General features: G+C 36.9%; 2 protein-coding genes across 2 annotated transcripts; both read left to right on the forward strand.

Moving 5' to 3' along the window:
* The first annotated feature begins 1,611 nt into the window (after positions 1 to 1,611).
* Positions 1,612 to 4,130, forward strand: LOC145580889 (uncharacterized). Its single transcript, XM_081637973.1, has 3 exons — positions 1,612 to 1,886; positions 2,303 to 2,409; positions 3,382 to 4,130. The coding sequence occupies exons 1-3, from the start codon at positions 1,612 to 1,614 to the stop codon at positions 4,128 to 4,130; spliced, it is 1,131 nt and encodes a 376-aa protein (XP_081494099.1).
* Positions 4,131 to 12,834: 8,704 nt separating this feature from the next.
* Positions 12,835 to 15,130, forward strand: LOC145580890 (disease resistance protein RGA2-like). The gene is made up of 5 exons (XM_081637974.1): positions 12,835 to 13,740; positions 13,818 to 14,190; positions 14,461 to 14,581; positions 14,749 to 14,885; positions 14,973 to 15,130. Exons 1-5 carry the CDS (start codon positions 12,835 to 12,837, stop codon positions 15,128 to 15,130), a joined length of 1,695 nt encoding a protein of 564 aa, XP_081494100.1.
* Positions 15,131 to 18,502: the final 3,372 nt, after the last annotated feature.

An 18,502-nucleotide genomic window follows, 5' to 3' on the forward strand; every position in this document is an offset into this window, starting at 1 on the left:
CAGTCAAAACCATTAACAAGTTCCTCCTGGATGTTGACTCCAAGTGCCGGGAGCTCACAAGTGAAGGTCAATACTGGGTCGAGAACCTCAAGGATTTCGTCTTTGATGCTGATGATCTGATGGATGAATTCAATACCATTGCTCACCAGTTGAAGCGAATGCCTGGTGGTAAGGTTCTTAAGAAGGTACGATGTTTCTTCTCCTCTAATAACCAACTCATATTTGCTGTTAATATGTCTAGAGAGATTAAGAAGCTTAGGGAGAAGTTGGATAGCTTGGCTAAAAACCATAGGGATTTTGGCCTTTTGGGTTTAGTGAGCTGTATAAGCCTATCAAGATTAGAGAAGAAACTTGTTCTTATGTATATGAACACAACATTATTGGGAGAGATGCTGACAAGAAGGCCATTGTGCATATGTTATTACAAAACTCGGAGATAAATATTTCTTTTGTGACTATTGTGGGGATTGGGGGTTGGGAAAAACCACTCTAGCCCAACTCGTGTTTAAAGATATTCGAATTAGAGAGGCATTTAAAGAAAATATACTAGGTTTGTGTGTCTGAAAATAAAACGAAAAATGGGGGCTTGCCCGGTTAATCTTCATGATTGACATAATTTGTCAGTCATATTCTCCACCTCAGCTTTTGTGACCCCCACTTGATGAATCAGCAAGATGAAGCATCATTTTATTTAAAGCCGTAACCGCAATTGGGTTATTGGACATTAACCGTTGAAAAGCTCCCTACACTTTTTTGCTCCATTAAAGCTTCATCAACCTCCATTCCACCATTAAACTAGCTTCCCCATCTCCACTACCATTGAAGCTTTCCCGACACCACCATTGAAAATTCTCCGATCTCCACCCACCTTCCCCAATCTTAAACGAAAACCCTATGAATAAAGGGTGAAATTAATGGCATTGTCAACCCCTAAGGGTAGGGGTTAGGGGTTGACCATGTCCTCCATTCAAGCTCCCTCCATTGAGCTTGATTTTCTAAGATGGGTCGTTAATGGTAGAAGTGAGGTCGTCGACGGCGAAGAGAGGAGATGGAATATATATGATGGTGGTTGTGGTGGTGGTGGTGGTGGAGTTCTTTCACGTTTGACATCGATTGTCGATTGAGTGAGATCAACCAGTATTTCCTCCGAAAAATGTCCTAGGTAATATGCTTGGGATAGATGACCTGAAATTTGAGGAACTGCATAAAGTAGTTCAAGAACGAATAAAAGAAAAAAGGTTTTTGCTTGTTTTAGATGATGTATGGTCTGAGAACGGTCGAATATGGGATGAGTTGAAAGACTTCTTGATTTTAGGGAAGAAAGGAAGTAGGATTTTGGTAACTAGCCGCTCCAAAAAGGTGGCAGGAGCTATTGGAAACTATCCAATATATGAGTTACAAGGTCTCTCAAACGAGGATTCTTGGGAATAGTTCAGGAAAATATCTCTTGGACGAAGGGAAGATGAAACCGTCACAGACCTAGTTCAAATCAGCAAAGATATTGTTAGAAAATGTGCCAATGTACCTCTCTCCATCAGGGTGGTTACTAGTTTGTTGCGTGGTCAAGATATAACCTCTTGGCAGTCATATGTAAGAATTGATTTGGCTAAAATGTGTGATGATGAAGATGAATTAATGCAAACTTTGATGTTTAGCTACTACCATCTTGATCACGCCCTAAAAACCTGTTTTAGCTTTTGCTCTGTCTTCCCTCAGGATTATGTCATATATAGAGAGGAGTTGATTAGTCTATGGTCAGCACACGGCTATCTTGTTCCAAGTGGTACAGAAAATAGCATGGAAGATGTAGGTGAAAGATATTTTTCAACTTTATTGCATAGGTGTTTTTTCCAAGACGTTAAGCAGAATGGATCTGGAGGAATTGGGTCAGTAAAAAATGCATGGTCTCATACATGACCTTGCTCGAAAGATAGCTGGGAAGGAATCCTTGACATTGACTGCTGTACCCATGAAGTTGAAGGGAAAGTTCGTAACCTGTTTATTGATGATAGTAATAAACATCTGACTAGCTGGTTAAGTTCAAGTAATAATACTAGTAATACATTGCGTACCTTTTTGAAAAAAGTCATTGAGATTAGTGGGATGTGGGCGCAATTATTTCAAAATGTACTTGTTTAAGGGTTTTGGATTTGCGGCATTCTTTGACCAATAGACCTTTACCAGACACACTAGGTAGATTATTACATTTGAGGTACCTTGTTCTTTCATATAATAACGATTTAGAAAAGCTACCTAAATCAATCACCAAGCTTCATAATCTACAAACTTTAAAATTGCACAGTTGTAAGAATCTGAAGGAGTTGCCCGAGGACACAAGCAAACTTATAAATCTTAGGGTGTTGGATGTATATGGATGTGAGAATATGAGTTATATGCCAGCAGGGATGGGTAAATTAACATGTCTTCAAACACTACCTTTGTTTATATTGTTTGGCGATGATAGACTTAAGCAAATATAAAAAAGGAGGGCTGCCCAGTTTATCTCTTTGATTGACAAAGTTTGTCAGTCTATTTTGCCATCTAAGCAACTGAGCTTACACACTGATGAGTCAGATTAGTAAGTGGACATGTAGGCATGTGAAATTGAACACCTAGGGGCAACATGGTAGGTTAACGCCGTTAACGTCGGCTACATGGTAAGTACAAACAACTTATCTAATTGAAATTCAAATTAACAAAATTGCTATCAATTGAGTCACACATTTAACTCATCAATTAGTGCATTAAATAACAATTGTATAATTAAACAACACTGTGAATTGCTAATTGAAATTCAAATAAACAAAGTAGCTTACTATAGTATAATTATCAACTCATCACTTACTAAGTACAAGAACAATTCTATTACTTGCCATATATTTAACTGATACACAGAAATCAGTAATGTATGGATAATTTAAACAACAATTAAGTCATCACTTAATGAATCATCTTCCAAGTTGACATCATCAACACTATCTTCGTCCATTGCACGCCTCCTTTTACCCAGATGAATGATTCCCATATACAATCAATATCCAATATGAGAAACGAATAATCGGAAACCAAATCAAATTCGATTACAATATTCGAAAATAAGCGTAGTGAGGAAACCAAGCGGCGAGTAAAGGTAGAGGTGGGAGTGGAGCTGAGCTAACCCTAGATTGAGGTTGAATGACGGAGTACATGAGCGTTAACTTTCTGGTATCATCCGTGTAATACCCGTGTTATGACGTGGACTGCGGACTCAGCAGCGACATGGCAAAATGAACATGTTATCACACTGATTTGACGAAATGGTCCCCGTATTTAATGAGTGAAATACCGAGAGTACCCTTAGATTGACAAACTTTGTCAAACTGGAAATTGGCGATAAAAAAGGCAAACTTATAGATTTGAAAGCTCTTATCAATAATCTCAGAGGTCATCTCTATGTTATACATTATGGTATGTCTGACGATGAGCCATTCGATGAACATATGGATGTCCAACTTGAGTCTTCAAAGTTAAGGTGTGTACTTGAGGCTCATGACAAAGAAGGTCAAGAGACATTGCTCAAGACCAAGTACTTTGATCACCAATTTCACGAGATGAAGGTGCATAACTACGCGGGTACCAAATTGCCAAGTTTGGCGTCAGGGCTTGTGATTATCAACTTGGTTTTTTGTGATAAGTTGCAATATCTCCCATCATCATTGTGTCAACTTTGTCATCTCAAATATCTTCAGCTTGAGTGTTTGAATAATGTAGAGTACATAGAGAGTGATGCACCATCTCTGTCAGCGAAATTCTTCCCATCTCTTGAGAAGTTAAAGCTATATGGCATGCCAAGATTAGAGGGATGGTGGAGAGATATAAGATGGATGGAGAAGGAAGCATTTTTCATTCCATCATTTCCTAAGCTCTGTGAATTGATTATTCAAGAGTGCGAAAGATTGACATACTTTCCTCCATGTCCACTTGTAAAACAACTGTACATTAACGAAGTCAGTGAGGCACTAACATTTTGTAAGAAAAGAGGCGATGTTCAAAACAATCCATTCTGTTTGGAGAGGCTGAGTATAGAGAATTCATGCATTTTCAATTCGTTAGGTAGGGAGTTTATGGGGAGTGACGTTTCTATTGACTAGTATGATATAGAAACTTTAGGACCAATTAGGGAGGGATTTCAAAGCTGCACCTCTTGTATTCGAGAACTCTAAATTAGAGATTGCTGGGGAATAGAGAAACTGGGAATGGAGCATCTCACCAACCTAAGATCCCTCACATTGGTAATTAATTTAGAAGGGATACCATGGAGATCTCTTGGCTCTCTTTCTTACTTGACCTCCCTTCGGTCCTTCTTTCTTGATAGCTGCATGAACTTGGAGGACATTGGGGATTGTGTCAACTCCCTTAAATCACTGCAACGTCTTAAAATTTATTCTAGCCTTAAACTGAAATCACTGCCGGAAGAAATGCGTCAGCTCACCTCCCTCGCTACAATTGAATCGTAATAAAAATTTTATTAAAAATGTAAGATATGTAACTTGTGATGAGAGGAGACGATAATATTAAAAAAAATGGTTAGCAAGGGGGTAACAATGTTTTTCATGCCTATATGATTAATGTATTTTAAACACAAATAATTTTTTTTTTCCTCCAGCATTAATGGTTTATGCAGTAATTTATGACTGTAAACTCTAGTCTTTGCTAGGAAAAATTCACAAAATTAACACCAGTGACTTAATTGGTGGTTTATGCAGTACTTAGCCACAGAGTACTCGAAAGTTCACTACAGCAATATCACTTACATTTTATATTATAAAATTCCAATACATAGCTGTAGGGAATATTTCAAGCATTACCCCAAACTTGAACCCCACTGTGATCATACACTTAAGTATGGTAACGTCCAAAGGGAAGGAAGCTAGAGCAAAAGAGTCGACAACAAGTTTTAGGAACTTGTAAACCGTTTACAAGGTGAAGATTACACCCTTAACGATCCATGAGATCGTCAACTCCAAAAGCTCTTGAACCAAATAGGGTTCGGGGATGAAGGTACAAATCCAACCTAAAAGAGATTGAACCTGCCCTAAAAATAGGCCTCTACTTTATTCTTCTCGTATTCATGTGCGCTTTCTGACTAACATGCAACCAATAGGTTAACCCTAAACCTGTTTATCTATGTTGGTTGAATATTAATGTACATATAAAACTATTATTGGCGATCACTTGAATTATAATAATATAAGCCTAAACAAGATTATTAATTATCTTATTAAGCGTGATTACAAGTACAAATTCCCTTTAAACATGCATAAAAGGCGTGATCAATCAATAACAATAAATAATCATTATGCAACATAATAATTAAAATAATCATAACGGTCATAATCATGTTAAAGCATAATAATAGCAAGATCCTAGGCATGATATTAACAAGATTAATAACAAACCCTAGCATGTCACTAAGCAATAAAAATCAAAGCTTTAGCCCTAACATGATATTAGAAAGCATAGGAAGCACCCTAAACATGATACTAGAAAGCAATAATAACATCCTAACATGATGCTAGGAATTAATAAATAGTAAACAAGCTTTCTACAAGAATAGAGCAATAAGACTATATACTTTTAAGTGTCTCGTACCTCTTTCTAATAACAAAATACACGTGTTAGTAACTTCAAGGAAAATATAAAATCAAACAATTAAATTAAATAATTGAAATAGAGACTTGGGACCAAACCCTCAGAAATTATAACTTTTCACGTCTAGGGCGAAGGCAACTTCGAACTTGGCTAGGTGTTTCTAGATCTTGTGAATGCGGAATTTTATGAAAAGCTAGAGAGATGAGAGCATAGAGAGAATTTAGAGAATAGATGATTGATTGAATAATTGATTGTGAATTGTAGATGAATAAAAACGGAGATTCAGGAGCCTATTTATAAGAAAACAATCCGGAAATAGGTAGAATTTGATAAGGAATAAAACTCCACGCTGTCGCTGCAAAACCGACCTTGTCGCCAGGCGACAGACGCGTGGCGATAGGCTGGATTCTACGCGCTTTCAAACACGGAGTCCACATATGAATCAAAATTGATTTGTAAAGTCCGTATGAAAATCGAAATCGTATTTTTCATAAAATAATATTTTATTCCAAGTAAAACTTATCAAAATATAATTATTAATTCTAATTCTATTAGGATTTAAGAGAACCTTCTAGAGAATTCTAGAAGACTATAATTAATTCTAATAGCTTTAGGAATAATGATTAACATTGGGCCCTCCCCTAGATCATTGGGCCGCATGTAAAGATCAAACCGGGCCCAGTTTAGTATTTTGGCCATAACTTCCTCATTATTCATCGGAATTGGGCTTATAATATATCGTTAGAAAACTCTTTGCAAGCCCCATCCAACTACACTATTATTGGACCCTTGTCGTGGACCATATTAAACTGGATTGGCTGTTTTCATAAAATAGAGTTGTTTTCGAAAACAGAAAGAAAGAATTTTAATAAAAACTAATCGCAACACTTGACCTTTCACACTTTCACCTTATTCGATTATCATTCGACGCAAAAGGTATTCATCAATGGGTTTGGTTTTGGGGAGACACATTTGGGTGTCTACAATAGCCTTTAACATATGTGCTACAGTACATATTATTGAACTCTTTGACTTGAGCTAACATCATATTTGTCACTACAACAGAAGATTGTACTTGTGCTTAGATGATCGCAGATTTTATTTACTCGAAGAAAAAAACCATGGGTTAATCTCGGTACATAATCCTTATAACCCTCAAGAAAGGTGAGAAAATAAAAAAGAACAGGGGAGTAATGACTTGAAAATATGTCCTCTTTTGTATTGAAGAATAACCCCTTTCTTGTAATATTTCAGAGTTTCCCTAGCTAGTTGGCGTTGAATGTTGTTCAATTTTGCATCAGACTAGGGGCAGTCTGTACTTGTACGCTTGACTGATTGTCTGCTTTGGCAACGTATATATTGTAATATTTGTAATAGAGAGAAGATGGACCCAAGTTTGAAGGTATTCTCTTTACATAATTTATCAACAATCAATAGCCCTATAATGTAAGCCTGAAATTATTTTTAATTTTACTGAACATGTTCGTGTAATTATTAAATTTGACAGTGGAACATTGCAGATCAGATCCTATAATCTGTTTTTTCATTATCAGAGACTATTAGTACTCTGTAATTTTTTATTTTTTTATTAAGCCTTTGTAGAAACATTCTCTTGCAATGTTTTATTAATGGCGATAGAGATTTCATATGTTATATGAAGTAAATTGAAACCTTTACATTGGGAGGAAAAATGACACTTATTTGGTACAGGTTGCTCTCCTGTAGTCTTGTGATTATAATTTTTCCAAAGAGGATAGGTTGGACATGCATTCTGTAGGTAAATAAATGTGTTTTTCTTAAATATAGGCTTCTTTTTTTAAAATTGATTGTAACAATTGAAGATAAATTCTTACATACTTCATACTAAATAAATTTCTGGTTTTGCAGTGCCTCAAACCAGAGATGCTCATCTCAAAACCCTAAGCTTGGGCTTATGTAAGTCCAAAGAAAATTTACGTCCACATGAATTTGGTTTTCATTTGTTCTTTATATTGACTAATTTTGTGGCCGCTTCTGCTATACCCTTGAAAGGTGTTTTGTGGATGTATCTACGTGTACGGGAAGCCCTGAAGCCTTGGATTCTTATTGGTTTAGTTTAAGCTCTTGCCACGTAATGATGGGTGCCAGTTTCACATAACATTATCGGAAACATGCTTACGTGCAAGTTAAAGAAGTTCCAAGAAGTGTGTACTCAGTAAATTGAAAGCTTGCATAGACATTTGGATTTCTGGCTTACTGCCGTGCGAATGATATCATGTTGCAAACTTAGAGACAATAGTGCTGATAATTTTCTAACTTAAAAACGGTGGTTCTAGCAGCATGTTTTTGACATTGAATGCTCATGTTATTGCTGGCTTACTCGTATTGATGGGCATGGATGACCTGAATCTACATGATGCAATTGTACCTGATGAAGAGATGGTTTACTGACGCACGATGGAGTGCAGATTACTTGAACTCCTATTTTTTGGGGGGAGATGCTAATATAAATGACTTATAGATTTGAAATAGAAGGTTTTTTTGTTTTTTTATTTTTTTTTAACTAATGTATTTATGGTGCTCAACGACTAGATATTTGAAACATTCTTGCTAACTCATGTTTTTTGCACTTTTGTCGAAATATTATTTGACATTTCAACCAGAATAGACTCATTAGAGCATCCACAATGGTTGCATATATAAAAGAACCTGCTTGTAATTTCTAATAATTAGAGCTATATGCTAATCATTGTGGAGCTACACAGTTTATAGCTAAGGCTAAACTACATATCTCTAGAGTTATGTAGTTTCACTCCACCCAATATACATATATTGATTTGTTTTTATGTATTTTTTTTTTATATTTTTTTAGGAAATTTTTTAAATTACCACCCAAAAATGTATCCATTTTCAAAATAACCACCGGTTTATTTTTTTTTTAAAATTACCATCCCTTAAATTAAATAATCACTCAGATTACCATCTATTTCAAAAAAGAAAATATAGTTAAATATTGTTATCCTCTAAAAAAGAAATGAAGCAAGTAATCAATAATCAATAATAATAATAATAATTTATAACTATAACTAAAGTAGAACCCTCTGACATCACCATTGTTTATGTGTCAGCTTTCTATTAAAAAAATTCCCATCAAAATTATAAATGACTCACTTCACTTTTACCCTAACCCTAACACGACCTTAACCCGCTAAATATTTCTCTTGACCAGCAACTGACCCGCCCCGCTAATGACTCGCACCAACCCGCCCCAACCCTCTCAATAACCACCCCTACTTTAACTGATAACTTGTACATTGAGTAAACACTATAAGTAATTGATCAAAAAGTAAAAAAAAAAAACTTAATTTATTTTTTAAAAAAAACCCAGCCCACCCCTACAACCCCACCTCCACGGCCACCCCAACACCCACCCCTCCTCCCCACCTACACTGAACCCCCATTTTCGATGGGCGGTGATGGCGATGGGGTTCTGGCGTTGTGGGCGGGAAGGGGGGGCTACCGGAAGGGTGGAGGGGTGGGGAGGGAGGGTTGCCGGGAGGATTGGGGGTAGTGGTGTGGGTTGGAATATGCTGATATTTTTTTTTTTTTTTTTTTTTTTTTTTTTTTTTTTTTTTTGAGAAATTCTACACTATACCCCTCTAGTATTGACTTTTTCAAGCTATGTCCCCTTCTATTGAAAGTTGCATATTTGGAGTTGTAATCTTCAACTTAAAATTATGTATCAATAGTGACCTTGCCGTTATCCTACCGTTAACGGTCATCGTTAGTTAGGCCCACTTTACACCTTAATTTATTTATTTTATTTTATTTTTTTCACAATTTGCATGCTAAAAAAATGTTATGTTAACAGTTATAGGAGTCATTTTAGCTATTCAGGGTCCAAATTGAGCTCAAATTTGGCTAAAAAATAAACTAAAAGCTCAATTTTGAGATAATATGTGGATTATTAGATAATCCAAAGATGCAATTATTAGAATCAATTTCAAATGGCCCCTTTTTTGTTCTGATTTCTATATCTCTCTCTGTTCCCTTTCTTTGTTCAATTGACTAACAAAATTCATCAGTTAGTGAGGTCGAGATATTTGTGCTTATCAGGAATCAGAATCGGTGAAATTCAGTTGGGGTTCATTTACGCGAGATATTCAAATGTCGATTCATCCAACTGCAATTTCTATATCTAGTACATATAAATTCCTTTTTTATTTTGTTAATTTTGTAATTTGAGCAGTAATTTTTTTTGATTTGATTTATGCTATTATTTCAAATTATTCATTGTTTTGCTTTAAATGTCAGTGAATTTATTAATTAATTGATATTATTTAGCACGTATAATCCATTATAGTAGTTCAGACAAACCATCAGTCTGTAAAAGAATACTTCATTTTTCTATTGTTTAATTTCCCAAAGAATGTTTTTAATTATACTTCACTCAACCATATACAAGTATTGAAAAGTAATTAGATGGAATTTGGTGCATACTTTTAAGTACGAAAGGATGATTTTTAATTGAATTACAGTTTGATACAATTGAACATTTGCCATTGTTATAGATAATACAAGTTTGGGTACTTGTGTTGAACAAGGAGGATTGATTCTTTTGATACGCGTTTGGTTTCAGTATTTAATTGATAACTTCTAACATACCTGATAATTAAAAATTATCATTGGGCTGTTGAACTGATAATTAAAATGTAAAACTTTTATTTCCGTTAATTTTAGAGATGACCGCTAAGCATCCTATATTCCTATTTATTCGAAAAAGCTAAGGTTCACCCGTTATTTAAAGGTGGTCTTAGAGCTCACATTTCCTACCAACTGAAAAAAAATAATACCATATTATACTTATTAGCTTCATCCTTTCTCTACTTTGTCTATGTTGGGCTATATATTGTATAGTTGTATAGTTGGGCTTTAGGTTAACTTAAGTTGTATTATATATACCTGGTTAATGAGCAATACAAAGTAAGGAAAATTATTTACACAAAATCTGACATGGTATCAGAGCCCTAGCAGCCTAGCAAACCTATACCTTTTTCGATTTCATGAAAATGAGTTTTCGTTTGAGGATGACAAAGGTGACTCGATGAGTGACATTTCGCCAACTTGTGAGGGTCAAGATGGGGTTGATATTGGCTTCTTAGAAGACATGGAGGAGATATTGCAAGCTCCCCTCCATGAGGATGCAGCAGCTGCCACAGCTGGGTTGTGGTCTGCAGTTGAGGGCCTCGACCAGCCTGTGCAGCTGCCTGCCACAGAGCAGCCCCCTGCTGCCACAGCCACAGAGCAGCCCACACCTGCTGCCTCTACACCAAAGCTACTGCTAGACCAGCAGCAGGTACAACATCCCCGGACAGAGCCAGAACAGCCCCTTGACCAGCCAACTACAGTAGGTGGTGCTCCTACAACTGAGTTGGGTCGTGGTTTGCGTGTAATGCGGCCTTCGGTATTGCTGAAAAATTATGTCACACACTGAGAGTCCATCCCCAAGTTTGTCGCCTCCTCCCAGCTCTTCAGGTACTCCCTATCCTATTGCACATTTTGTGGATTGTAGTCATTTTTTTATGCGACACCGTAATTTTATTGCAGCTATTCTTGACGGTCATGAGCCTCGTTCTTTCAAAGAGGCTATGAAGGATGCTGGTTGGCGTGAAGCAATGCGAAAGGAGATCGATGCTCTTGAGGCAAATGAGACATGGGAAATGGAGAAATTACCACTTGGCAAAAGGGCACTTGGTTGTCGATGGGTGTACAAAGTCAAATATCATGCTGATGGTTCTGTTGAGAGGTTGAAGGCTCGATTGGTTATTTCAAGTTGAAGGGATTGACTACAATGAGACTTTTGCTCCTGTAGCAAAAATGGTTACCGTTTGTGCTATTTTGGCGGTTGCCGCCACTAAGAATTGGGAATTGCATGAAATGGATGTTCATAACGCCTTCTTACATGGTGACTTAGATGAGGAGGTTTACATGAAATTACCTCCTGGATTCATGGTAGCAAAACCGGGAATGGTATGTTGCTTGAAGAAGTCGTTGTACGGTCTTAAACAAGCCCCGAGATGCTGGTTTGCTATGTTAGCTGCTTCCTTGGAAAAAATATGGTTTTCTTCAGTCTTATCCCGATTACTCCCTCTTTACTCTGACTCACGGAAAAATTTAGCTTAATGTCCTTGTGTATGTGGACGATCTAATCATCTCTGGTAATGATTCTTCCGCGATTACATCTTTTAAGCGATATTTGAGTGAATGTTTTCATATGAAGGATTTGGGGGTTTTGAAGTATTTTCTAGGGGTTTAGGTTGCCCGAAGCCCCGAGGGTATTTATTTATTCTAGCGTAAGTACACTCTAGACATCATTGCAGAGGCGGGTCTTTTGGCCTCAAAGCCTTCGGGTTTTCCTATCGAGCAAAATCACACACTAACTCTCGCTAAGGGTGAGGTTCTTGGTGATCCTGAACGGTATAGGCGGCTTGTGGGTCGTCTAATATACTTGTCTTTTACTCGCCCGAATTTGGCTTACACTGTCCATATTTTGGCGCAATTTATGCAAGTCCCTCGGCAAGACCATATGGATGCAGTCATTCGGGTTGTGTGCTACTTAAAAGGGTGCCCGGGTCAAGGTATTCTTCTTCGGGCTGATAGCTCTCTTTTCTTGAACAGATGGTGTGATTCGGATTGGGCCGGTTGCCCTCTAAATAGGCGATCTCTTACTGGTTGGCTAGTGTTTCTTGGTTGTTTTCCCGTGTCTTGGAAAACAAAGAAACAACCTACCGTTTGGTAGTTTGGGAGTGGCACACCCACGTGCGATGGACTTATTTTGCGATAGTAAGTCGGCTCTTCACATTGCTCAAAATCCCGTGTTTCATGAACGTACTAAGCATATTGAGATAGATTGTCATTATGTTCGAGATGTCGTTCAAAAGGGGATTATATCTCCCAGTCATGTTTCGACGAATGAGCAACTAGCTGATATTTTTACCAAGGCTTTAGGCAAGCAGAAATTTTTGTATCTACTTCGCAAGTTGGGCATTTATGATCTTCATGCTCCAACTTAAGGGGGGGTGTTGGGCTATATATTGTATAGTTGTATAGTTGGGCTTTAGGTTAACTTAAGTTGTATTATATATACCCGGTTAATGAGCAATACAAAGTAAGGAAAATCATTTACACAAAATCTGACAGTCTAATTGAAAAATTTACTGTAATATGGATGTGGCAACTACACTCAATGTTGCTCAGACACTGTTTGCGACATTACAGTGTGCAAAAGTTCGAAAGCTATGCTCCATCTGTAATTATGAATCTGAGCTTCAGAAGTTGATCAATACAGTCAAAACCATCAACAAGTTCCTCCTGGATGCTGACTCCAAGTGTCAGGAGCTCACAAGTGAAGGCCAATACTGGGTCGACAACCTCAAGGATGTTGTGTATCACACTGATGATTTGATGGATGAATTCAACACCATTGCTCACCAGCTGAAAAGAATGCCTGGTGGTAAGGTTCTTAAGAAGGTACGCCATTTCTTCTCTTCTAATAACCAACTGATACTTGCTGTTAATATATCAAGAGAGATTAATAGGCTTAGGGAAAAGTTGGGTAGCTTGGCTAAAAACCATAGTGATTTTGGGTTTAGTGAGCTGCATAAACCTGTTAAGAATAGAGAGGAAACCTGTCCTTATGTGTATGAACAGGATATTATTGGGAGGGATGCTGACAAGAAGGCCATTGTGGATTTGTTGTTACAAGATGACTCTGAGATAAATATTTCTTTTGTTACTATTGTGGGGATTGGGGGGTTGGGAAAAACTGCTCTTGCCCAACTTGTATTTAATGATCATAAGATCAAAGAGGCATTTCAAGAAAATATGTATTGGCTTTGTGTGTCTGAAAATTTTAGCATGAAAGATATTCTAGGTAAGATGATTAGTAATAAGGAGCTTGAATTTGAGGATCTACAGAGAAAAGATCGAAATCAGATAGAAGGAAAAAGGTACTTGCTTGTTTTAGATGATGTATGGTCTGAGAACGGGAGACGATGGGATGAGTTGAAAAACTTCTTGATTTTAGGTGGAACTGGAACTAGGATCTTAGTGACTAGCCGCTCTACAAAGGTTGCAGGAGCGATTGAAACTATCCGATACATGAGTTAGCAAGTCTGTCAGTTGAGGATTCTTGGGTATTGTTCAAGAAAATATCACTTGGACAAAGGGAAGACAAAGCTGTCAACGGTCTTTTTCAGATCGGAAAAGATATTGTGAAAAAATGTGCCAATTTTCCTCTCTCCATAAGGGTGATAGCCAGTTTGCTGCGTAATCAAGATATAGCAACTTGGCAGTCGCTGATTGGTATTGATTTGGCTAGCGTTTGTGATGGTGAAGGTGGCATAATGCCAACATTGATGTTTAGCTATTATCATCTTGCTACTGAGATAAAAAGTTGTTTTAGCTTTTGCTCACACTTTCCCGAAGACTATATCATTAACAAAAATAAGTTAATTAGGATCTGGATGGCACTAGGATATCTTGTTCCAAGTGCTAAAACTGAGAGCATGGAAGATGTTGGTGAAAGATATATATCAATTTTATTGCATAGATGTTTTTTTCCAAGACATTATAAGCGATAAATTTGGTAAAGTTAAATCATTTAAAATGCATGATCTCATACATGAACTTGCTAGAAATGTAGCCGCAAAATAGGTCTCAACAACTTGTTCAAGTGATACAGAAGGCAAAGTTCGTCATCAATTAATTGTCAGTAATGAAGGACCGACCACCTGGTTTAGGTCAAGTAATTGTCCATGCAATACATTGCGTACCTATTTATAAATTCAGTGTGTTGGGATCGTGAGGTGGATTCTGTTATTTCAAACTGTAAGCGGTTAAGGGTGTTGGACTTCAGTCGTTGTCGCTCTAAAACATTACCAGATTTACTGGGTAAACTATTACAATTAAGGTATCTTGATCTCTCAGGAAGTATTTTATTGGAGATGCTCCCTAAATCAATCACCAAGCTTCACAATTACAAGCTTTGAGATTATTTAATTGCTGGAAACTAAAGGAGTTGCCTGAAGACACAAGCAGACTAGTAAATCTTAGGGTGCTGGATATATCTGAATGTAGGAGCTTGAATCATATGCCTGCAGAAATGGGTAAATTAACAAGTCTTCACACACTAACGATGTTTATAGTGTGTGGGGATGATGAAGATAAAAAAGGCAAGCTCATAGACTTAATAGCTCTATTCAATAACCTCAGAGGTAAGCTCCCTGTTAAACATTATGCAAAGTTAAACAATGTACCATATTCAGATTGCATGTAAGTCCAACTAGTGTCTTTACATCTAGGTTTTAAACTCGAGGCTTATCAGAAGGAAGGTCAAGAGACATTGTTGGAAAGCCTGTTTTTTAATACAATTTCACGAGATGAGTGTGGAGAATTATGCGGGTACCAGTTTGCCACGTTGGGCATCAGGGCTTGTGAGTATCGACTTGAGACATTGTGATGAGTTGCAATATCTTCCATCATCACTAAGTCAACTTTGTCATCTCAAATATCTTAACTTTAGATGTTTGAATAATGTAGAGTATATAGAGAGTGATGCACCATTTGCAGCGGCAAAATTCTTCCCGTCTCTTGAGTATTTAGAGCTAATTCAAATACCAAAGTTAGAGGGATGGTGGAGGGAAATAAGATGGATGAAGAAAGGGGGCTTTTTTCATTCCGTCATTTCCTCAACTTCGTGTTTTGGAAATTGATGAGTGCAAGGGATTGATGTACTTTCCTCCATGTCCTCTGGTAAAAGAACTGTATCTTTATAATGTCAATGAAGCACTGACATTTTGTAAGAAAGGGGGTGACGTTCAAAGCAATCCATTCTCTTTGGAGTTGTTGTGCATAGATAATTCATGCATTTTCAATTCCCTAGGTATGGAATTTGTGGGAAGCAATGTTAGTATCGAATTATATATCATAGAGAAATTGGGACAAATTAAGGAGGAATTTCAAAGCTGTGCCTTTTCTCTTCATCACCTCTGTCTTAGCAGTTGCAGGGAAATGGAGAATTTGGGAATAGAGCATCTCACCAACCTGAATTCCCTAAAATTAGAAGACTATGTTGAGTAATTAGGTTTTGATGATTATAAACTAATGCTGATTATCTATCTAACATGTTTGTTTAGTTGTGCATAGAAAGAACAAGTTATGGTTTTGTGGGTCCATTTTAGTAATTTGGGTTCCTTGGTACGCCAGTTAGCCCCTTTGAGCAAATGACATGATTTAGTCAGCTTGATCAGAATGCACTGAGTGATCGACTTGATGAAAGATCGTCTCATTTTAGCTTAAAGCGCCTACATATTGGCTCATAATAAGGTACCAAAATATTGGTTCAACAAATAAGGCACCGAAATAATGGTTCAAGGCACCGAAATAATGGTTCAAGGCACCGAAATATTGGTTCAACAAATAAGGCATCGAGATAATGGTTCAAGGCACCGAAATATTGGTTCAGTAGATGCACCAAAGTAATGGTTCACAAAGGCAAAAGCACCAAAGTACCGGCACAAATATAAAAAGACAATGATAAATGATGATATTAAGGGTCAATAGGTAAAGTGATTCTTTGGCAATGTCTCAACATAAAGAGGAATTGTTTAGCGGCGAAGTACGGTCGTGACGAGGTAGTGTCACAAATGGTGAAGATGGCGAAGCAAGGCCACCTTCGGCGGTCCCTCAAGGTAAAGAAGAGATTGTCTATAGCGGCGACATACTGCTGTGGCGACGTATTGCCACACCCAGGAAATGACGACATACAGTTATTTTCTACGATGTTCCCGAAATACTGTGGAGGATTGTCACCAAGAAAATTGAAGGCGACGACATACTGTTATCTTCATCGATGGCGTTCACGAAATACTGTGGAGGTTGTCACAAACAACAAATGGAGCAACAACAAAATGGTTACGTTCAGAGACGTGTGCTCGACGGTGCAAGATACGCGTTTCTTAACTCTTTTATCTGTTTAACTAATGATTAGTTTTGCAGGTATCGGCGTTATAAGAATGATTTGGAATTGCAGAACATTTTGAATCATTCTCCGTCCCTATCGATACTTTGACTCTCGTTTTTCGAAACTTAAGTTTCTTCAAACTCAGTCAAAGTGGGGGCTTCTGTAGACACCCATTTGTGTCTCCCTAAAACCAAACCCAGTGATGAATGCCTTGCACGTTGTGTTATTATCGAATTAGGTGAAAGTGTGGAAAAGCCAAGTGTTGCGGTTTAGTTTTAATTAAATTCTTTTCTCTCTGTTTTTGAAAATGACTTATTTTATTTAAAAACGTCCAATTCAGTTTATTTTGGTCCATGATAAGGGTCCAATAATGGTGTAGATGGATGGGGCTCGAAGAGCCTTTTCCAACGATATATTATAAGCCCGATTTCGATGAATATTGAGGAAGTTATGGCCAAAATACTAAACTGGGCCCGGTTATTTATTTTAATACGGCCCAATGATCTAGAGGAGGGCCCAATATTAATTATTATTCCTAAAATTATTAGGATTAATTATAGTTTTCTAGAAGTTTCTAGAAAGTTCCTTTTAATTCTAATATTATTAGATTTAATAATTAATTATCTTTAAAAGATTTTTATTTGGAATAAAATTTTGTTTTGTTATCTTAAAATACGTATTTTATCTTCTGTACGGATTCCGTAGATCAAGTTGATTAAAGATCGGATTCCGCGTGAAGAAAAACGCGCTAATACAGGCTGTCGCCAAACGACAAGTCTGTCGCCGCGCGACAGACCCTGTCGCCGCGCGACAGACCCTGTCGCCGCGCGACAGACCCTGTCGCCGCGCGACAGACCCTGTCGCCTCGCGACAGACATTGTCGCGTCGCGACAGAGTTAATTCCTGGAGACATCATGGAGTTTTATTCCTTATCAAATTCTATGTTTTTCCGGATTATTTTCATTATAAATAGCGTCCGAATTCCTGTTTTCAGAAATCATCTAGAAACAATTCTCTTTCTTAATTCTCTCTATTCCCTCTCAAGAATTACTTAATTCTTTTCTTTCTTTCTCTTTCTAAACAACCTTTTTTCAAATACAATATTCCGCATTCACAAGATCTTGAGACACTTAGCCAAGTTCGAAGTTGCCTTCGCCCTAGACGTGCAAGGTTGATAATTTCTGAGGGTTTGGTCCAAAACTAGTCTAAACTTTATTTAATTTGATTTCAATTTAATTCTTTAATTCTTTAATTATTGTTTATTATTTTCATTGAAGTTTATTAACTTGTGTATTTTGTTATTAGAAAGAGGTACGAGGCTTCAAAGTATGTAATCTTATTACTCTCTTTCAATGTGGAAAGCATGCTTGTTATTGTTATATTCCTAGTATCATGTTAGGATGTATTTAATTCCTAGTATCATGTTAGGATGTTATTTAATGCTTTCTAGTATCATGTTTAGGGTGCCTTTACTTATTTCTAATATCATGTTATCATGTTAGTACCATGTTAAGTTTAAAGCTTTGATCTTTATTGCTTAGTGACATGCTAGGGTTTGTTATTAATCTTGTTAGTATCATGCCTAGGATCTTGCTATTATTATTGAGCTTTATCATGTTTATTGTTTATTATTATGTTGCTTGATATATTTTATTGTTATTGCTTGATCACACCTTTTATGATTGTTAAAGGGAATTTGTACTTGAAATCACGCTTAATAAGATAATTAATAATTTGGTTTAGGCTAATGTGATTTTAATTCAAGTGATCGCCAATAATAGTTTTATTTGTGCATTAATTTCAACCAACATAGATAAACAGGGTAGGTTCAATATAATGTTTGTATGTTATTCGAAAAGCGCACATGAA

Source organism: Chenopodium album, chromosome 15 (assembly GCF_948465745.1).
Source record: "Chenopodium album chromosome 15, dcCheAlbu1.1, whole genome shotgun sequence".
Lineage (NCBI taxonomy): Eukaryota > Viridiplantae > Streptophyta > Magnoliopsida > Caryophyllales > Amaranthaceae > Chenopodium > Chenopodium album.

What these genes read in the sequence shown, in the direction of transcription:
- LOC145580889 (XM_081637973.1), top strand. Translation starts at nt 1,612, where the DNA reads ATGTGTGATGATGAAGATGAATTAATGCAAACTTTGATGTTTAGCTAC. An exon ending in AATGGATCTGGAGGAATTGG is followed by an intron (nt 1,887 to 2,302) that starts GTCAGTAAAAAA and finishes AAAATTGCACAG; the next exon opens with TTGTAAGAATCTGAAGGAGT. An exon ending in TTATATGCCAGCAGGGATGG is followed by an intron (nt 2,410 to 3,381) that starts GTAAATTAACAT and finishes GCGATAAAAAAG; the next exon opens with GCAAACTTATAGATTTGAAA.
- LOC145580890 (XM_081637974.1), top strand. Translation starts at nt 12,835, where the DNA reads ATGGATGTGGCAACTACACTCAATGTTGCTCAGACACTGTTTGCGACA. An exon ending in TGACTAGCCGCTCTACAAAG is followed by an intron (nt 13,741 to 13,817) that starts GTTGCAGGAGCG and finishes GTATTGTTCAAG; the next exon opens with AAAATATCACTTGGACAAAG. An exon ending in TCTATTCAATAACCTCAGAG is followed by an intron (nt 14,886 to 14,972) that starts GTAAGCTCCCTG and finishes CTTTACATCTAG; the next exon opens with GTTTTAAACTCGAGGCTTAT.